Source organism: Papilio machaon, chromosome 24 (genome assembly GCF_912999745.1).
Source record: "Papilio machaon chromosome 24, ilPapMach1.1, whole genome shotgun sequence".
Lineage (NCBI taxonomy): Eukaryota > Metazoa > Arthropoda > Insecta > Lepidoptera > Papilionidae > Papilio > Papilio machaon.
The window spans coordinates 3,138,795-3,145,797 of NC_060009.1; the positions used below are offsets into that span (position 1 = coordinate 3,138,795).

Below are 7,003 nucleotides of genomic sequence, written 5' to 3' on the forward strand. Positions count from 1 at the left end.
CATAGCCTACTAATTACGTTTTTTTAATTCCGCGCGGACGATTTTGCGATCTACCGCTAGTCTAAATATTTCATGCGATTTTTCTCGTGTAGTGTGGACTTGCTCTAATACTATACCTGTTTTCAAAGGCGACACACCTCTATGACGCTGACATGTTAAATGTCAGTGACGCGACGAGATCAAATAAAAGTATATATACTAAAATTATATTATCAATCAAGTTAGACGAATGAAGAAAATATACTAAAAATAAATAAAAAAATAGTAAATAAGGCGATCAGTTTATATAACCAAAACATTTACAACGATATCGAAAGGAAGGGCAATAAGACGGAATTGAACTATCAATAAACGGATCTGTGGTTTAACGCCATTTATTACCTACTAGCTTTTGCCTGCGACACCGTCTGCGCGGAATTAAAAAAAAACTTAATAAATAGTCTATGTATTCTTTCAGACTATGGTCTACATCTATGCCAAATTTCATCAAGAGCCATTGAGCCGTTCCGGAGATACCTTCAAACAAACATCCATACAAACATTCGTATTTCTAATATTAGTAAGATATCCGCGTCGAATTCAATTTCGTCAGCTTACAATGTTACCTTGCTTTATTATTTACTAAGTAAATATATTGCAAAGTGTCATAGCCTTTTACCTTTTACCCCTAATTTCAATAATCGAATTAATGTTTACAATACTAAAGTTATTTGGTGGATTTTTGTGAATACAAACTATATTATGAATCACGACGCTTCAGTTGGCACACCGGACAGAACAGCTCTATTGTTTTCTACGTGCCAAATCAAATGCCCGCTACTAATATCGAGATTTTGCATTATAGCCCTATGTCCGTTTCTACTTTAACTTCCTTCTTCTGACTTTCCTTCATTCTTACTTACCTTAACTTTACTATTCAGAAACAGAGCTGTACTGAGAGCGCCACCACATGCCGCACAGTAAGACGCCAAAAGTTGTCTGCAAACATATAAATAAAGTCTTATATAAATTGAATTAAAAAAAGAAAAAGACCAGCTATGGCTCTAAATGTTCAATTAACGAAAAGATAAAATATCTGACACTAAATTTTGAAATGGTAGGAACTTTGAAAAAAAAAATCATGCAGCTAATAAATGTTTTTACACAACTGTGTAAATAATTCTGTTGTTATCACGAATGGTGAAATACCACACAGAAGACAGGCGTGAAGTGGAATGCGTACGGAAACCTAATTCCACATCCCTTCCCATCTTTTTCTGACAAGGAAATGATGGGAAAAGGAAGTGAATTTGTGTGGAAGAGGAGAACGAGGTGCATAAGAACTGGAAGTATTTATGTGCGTCCTCTCGATCGTCGACTAAAGACAACGCATCTGTAATTTTAAATGTCTATGGCCAGGTTGTTTCACTATTTCGGGGTAACCAGGTGGCCGTTAGTTCGTTTGGTTACTTTTATATAAAAAAACAAGGTGCTGGAAAAGATAAATTGCAATTAATGTCCGCTCTATAACTTATATCTATCTTTTCGTAACACTCACTTGGTACTAATCGGTGCATCACCAGATCTATTGGTGTAGTTGACAAGTGCGTTGAATGTTTGATTCAACCACTGCCAGAATACCGTCGCAGGAGTCGTCTTGTAGAATGTTATCATTCCTATTTGAAAAAAATAAAAAAAAAAACAAAAAAAATTAAAAAAATACAAAATAAAATGCATCAGTCTGTATATCAATCTGTTTTGAGAAGAATCATTTGAAACTATTTTTATAAAAAAAAATTTTTGGATTTTTTCATCGGAAAAAAATGAAAAAAATTAAACTGATGTCCTACAATTTAAAAGATAGGTAAATCTTTCTGGTGTTTTATTTTTATCTATTGGAAAAACAAGTGCATAATTATAAAAAAATATATTGGAAACTTGAAGTATTTGAATATTTCATATGTAATGTTTAATTAATTTTTTATTACATGGTTGATTCTCTATCATGTCTGACAATACGTCAAGAGTTATCAATAGCTGTTCATTGACAAATGTCACAACCTTGCACCGACCTAGTAACCTGAACATTAGTTAATATACATTTTTATTAGACATTAATATCATTTTTATCTCAACAATATTAAACATACAAAAAAACTGAACTTTAAAGTGTTGTAATAAAAAGCTTTCCGTGATTATTCGCTGCCGTAACTTGTATTTAAACATCGACGCCCCCACCGAATAACCCCGTAATAGGAAATATCAAATTTTTCAGGTGAATCAAAAAACCGTATTTATTTAATAACTTCATCAATAATTATTGTAAAATAATCTTTTAGATACCAAAACAAAACTAATTTGTATAGCTTCATTGTATTTAATTTTCATTCATGTATTCCGGGCGTATTCTGTGCCATGAAGGAAAAATGATAATACCAGAAACAAAAAAAATCTTTTTCAATAATGACTTTTTATCTCCGTAAATAACATTAAGAAAAATAAAAAAAAATCACAACGTGTAATAGGATCTTTAGATGTCGAATTCGACGGAAAAGCAAGAACCCGGTAAGAGTGCATTACAGGATTATTCGATGGGGGCGTCGACATATACCTGTCTTTATTTATTTCTGATTTACAAGAATATCTAAGATCAAAACACCAAAGTTAGACACCATACTATACGTGCATGACAACATCAATACGTGACACGTAATCGATCAATTACTGCAGATATAAAGCAAATCAATTGACGTTGATAGGAAGTGACATGGGTACTATTTTTAAAATGGTTATGATTATATTATTGAAATGAACAATACCATAGAGCTAGAACTTTAATTAGTAAATATGTATTATAACCGTATCTCATTATTCTCGGGTGTTAGGTTTCGCGATCAAGGGATCTGCGTATAGCAATTTGTATAAAACTGTGGGATTATGTTCCAATTTTTTTACCCACGAATTTTTAAGCCGCAGTTAACGGAATCGCGAATAAGTTGACTTCACTGTAATTTAAATTAAATGACTTTAAATCACTGTTAACAACAATCCTGACATATGACGTCATACATCTGTACTAGAAAAAATACCAGTTTTATTTTTTTAAGATGGGACGTATGTTGAAGGGTGTCATGTTATTGTCCCCGGTTAGCAGAACTTACCACCAGTGATGAGAGTGTTCATGGGCGCTTGTGCCGACATCCTGCCGAGAACAAACATCTTCTCTCCAGTGTCAGGGTGGAAGGCGCTGTCGTACAAATATTTCTTCTCCCAGAGCTTGTCTTCATCGTAGCCGGGTGGCATCCGACGAGACCTCCTATTAACAAATATTTTGTTTTAATTTTTAATTAGCTGAGGAACCAACACGGAAGGCAATGTTAAGAAAGCAGCCCGTCTAAACAGTCTCTATGTACATATTTATAGCATTTACTATCTGGAACTAGTCGGGAAAAAGTACGTAAGAGTCTACCTGAATTCGGTGACAATCTTCTTAGCTTCATCGAGATCCTTGTCACTGGCGAAGACATTGAGCGGGTTGGTGAGCCTGAGGAAATGTTGTGCGCGACCTGTATACGTGCTTTGGTCGTAGCGCGGCTTGTCCAAGTCGATATTGCTCATTTTGATAGGTTTTCAAGCTGTCAAATTATTTTATATTTAAATTAACTATTTATCCCTTAGTGTAGATTAGGTACTCATGCTAAATATAGACTGAAGGTGGTGTTCTTTAGTGCTCTAAGTTAGATCGACCTAAGTTAATATATAAAAAGTAAAGGTTTGTATAGATTAAAAAAAAAAAATAACATATACGTGGTGTATATATATGGTGAATAGACTGATAGGGAAGAGCTTCGGCCAACATGTTAAGATTCTCTCACTAAACGGTTGGATTAAGGGCCTGATACAAAAGGCAGTTATTTTAGAAACCGCGCATATAGTGAGGAGATTCTTGACTCTAGCCCTCACCACTGGTTGAGTCATGGGAACCCGCAGCCGGTGGTATACTATTTTTTTATATAATATATTTTGTTGTTTTTTTTTAATTAAATGTATTATATACATAATAACTTAATAAATAAATTAATATAATTATATAATTATATTTAATATTATAATACTCTGGCAATTTTAACAATTTTCCTCCATATACATTTTAAATATTTATTAAGCTGTAGGAATAATTAACATAATGTTAGAAGTAACAAAAAATATAATACGCACAACAAGAACACTTATAAAAACACTAACATTAACTTTTATAAAAAAATAATTTACCGTGTTTTTAGTTTTTTATTTATAATTTTTTTAATGTCCAACGAAATCGTCACATTTATTTCACGGAAACAACCGTCTTGGTCGATACATAATTAAAAACTGATGAAATAATGTAGAATGTCATAAACTTGCGAAGGCCAAATAGATATGTTTCAATATAATCAGTTTGATTATTGTTTAATTAAAATAACCTAAAACTATAGTGATGGCACCCGGCTTCACACGGTATCAGATAAAACGTAACTTTGTATTGCAATAACTTTATAATAATTCCCTAGATATTTATTTAGGTATGCCATCGTGAACTATAAAAATATTTTTAATCGAATCTGATATGACCTTCTGAATGTCTGGGAACTAATTACACGTATATTTTTTGACCAAACCAAATCAAGCGCTAACCCAACCCGTTTGTTAAACTGGTTTAGAAGGTAGCTCTTCCGCGAATATTAGACATATAAAACGTTATATGACATAGTACACATTGTTTACAAACACATTCATTTTTTTCATGTTGACCACAATCACACAGTAGGCTGGCGTGAAGTGGAAGCTATTCGGCGTTTCGTCTTATGAGTGTTTGTGCCGGAGGCCTTAGGCGTCCACGTTCCCTTCCCACTCTTTTATTATAAGGTAAGGATGGGAAGGGGAGGTGGATTTGATGGAGGAGAGGACGCATAGCAAGAGGATATATCGTCTTTCTGCGTGTCCCCTCCTCTGTCGATTAAAGGTCTATGGGCAGCGATCGATTCGCTTGTTAGGCGTATTTAGGTGGCCGTTTTCTCGTTTGCCACCTTATGTTGTAAAAAAAAATATTGACGCAATTTAGTGAACTTAATGCTCGGTACTCTAACATGTGAGAAATATTTATTTGTCGGACGCCTAATTCTAGTCCACTTAACTTTTTCGTCCTTTTCTTATAAGGAAGTGGATTTGGCAGAGGACTGAATGCTTAAGAAGGGTGAAAAACCTCTTTCTAATCGTCCCTTATTCTGATGAAAAGTAGGCAGCGGTCATTTCCCTATTAGATTTTTGGTATTTAATTTAGAACGAATCCATCCATCCATCTAAACATTCGCATTTATAATATTAGTAAGATTAAAATACTACTGCTGCTAGGTCAATAGTATATTAAAATATACTAGCTTTTGCCAGCCACTTCGTCTACGCAGAATTTAAAAAAAGAATGAAAAGTATCTCGTGTAGTATTCGAGACTATGTTCTATATGTGCCAATAATTTTAAGCATTTTAATAAGATGTGTTGAACCGTTGCGGAGTTATAGAGTTAATATGGAAATCAAAGGTATTTACGCGTACTGCGCACATTTCCGAGATCATAGGTAGCCTAGGTATAGGTAGGGAGCCTATGTGTTCTTTCAGACTGTGTTCTACATCTACAATAAAGGTCATGAGATACGTGTATGTTCATCCATCCATACATCCCTACAATCGTTCGTATTTATGATATTAGTAAGATAACTTGTATGTATTATTTATCATGTTAGAAATTTAAGTCGCTTCCCTCAAGCGTTGCCTGCGTTTTGCAAACGGCCCTTTCCTTTAATTGTAAACTGCATCAATTTTAATTCCTTACCTTACAAGACAACTTTAATTATGCATACGGTGGGATATAACTCTGTTTCAGAATTTCCAATTTTACAATGTAAATAACTGTGCTTTAGTTCGTAAAGTGGAAAATTATCTATTTTTTACTTATTTCAACTTCATTCATGTTCGTTAGATTTCAAAAAATGTCGGTTGTTAAAAATGAAAACTCTTTATTTGTCAAGTAACAATTTTGCACATATTAAGTAAGGCTCTCTCTCCTGAACTAGTTATTGTTTCAAGAGAGAGACATTGTCTTAGCTATTTCGTGATTATAAGATTAAAATTACTAGAAATATTAGAAACTTGACATTTGTTTACATAGATCGCGTCAAGATGATATGACAGAATATATTTATCCAAAGATAGAATAAATTAAAAAGGAAATAGGTTTTTTGAAGTTTTTATAATCATAAAGGAAACTCTTCCACCGCAGTAACGCTTGATTAAAAAACATTGTTATCTTTGGTTTTTTTTTTTAAGAGAACGAAAGAGAGAAAAAATATTTTGTGCAAGTATAATAAGTTATTAAAAGATGACAAACTTTTTGTTCTATCTTCCAAATTGGGATGTAATACGCTTGAATATTATGTTGCTTTTTATTTTTTATTTTTATTTTTGAACAACTTTTATTTAAATAAACGGTAGCAAGTTGAAAAGAGTTTCACTGTAGCGAATTTATTAATAAGTCGATCAGCACCATTTACTTAAAAATATCGATAATGTTGATAAGATCAAAATGATATATAAAAAGCATGATAAGATTTAATAGAAACGAGAAAAGTTTTATTTATGTAGTCAAGATATATTCTTGACATAGTGTATTACGTAAATTCTTATTATATTTAAACAAGTTATGGATAAATTAACGAAATAATAGTCATATCTGTGGAAGCCCTGACCCATCACAACCTTATTATCAGCTCTTTTCAACATACGTTATGTCAACTTGATATTAAAATAATCGATAATATGACCAAAGCTTTTCAAAATTCCACTTTAAAACAGACCGAGCTTAGTTAATCGGAAAAAAATTCACAGAATTTGAGTTTTTGCAATTATTTTCTAAAAAATTTGGTATTCTAAAAGCATTTATTTAAAAAATGTACTTACCTATGACTGTATAGAAAGTTTGAATGAAATATG

The 7,003-nt window shown here is 32.7% G+C and overlaps 1 protein-coding gene across 2 annotated transcripts; it reads right to left on the minus strand.

The window, feature by feature from the left end:
- Positions 1-848: 848 nt before the first annotated feature.
- Positions 849-6,990, minus strand: LOC106720490 (sideroflexin-1-3). Of its 2 annotated transcripts, none has more exons than XM_014515204.2 (5): positions 6,971-6,990; positions 3,449-3,614; positions 3,141-3,295; positions 1,538-1,655; positions 849-978 (listed from the first exon to the last, which is right to left on the minus strand). In XM_014515204.2, the coding sequence occupies exons 2-5, from the start codon at positions 3,595-3,597 to the stop codon at positions 864-866; spliced, it is 537 nt and encodes a 178-aa protein (XP_014370690.2). In that variant the 5' UTR covers positions 3,598-3,614; positions 6,971-6,990; the 3' UTR covers positions 849-863. The 2 variants fall into 2 exon arrangements, with proteins under 2 accessions (XP_014370690.2, XP_014370691.2); XM_014515205.2 differs by lacking the exon at positions 6,971-6,990 and adding an exon at positions 4,252-4,345.
- Positions 6,991-7,003: the final 13 nt, after the last annotated feature.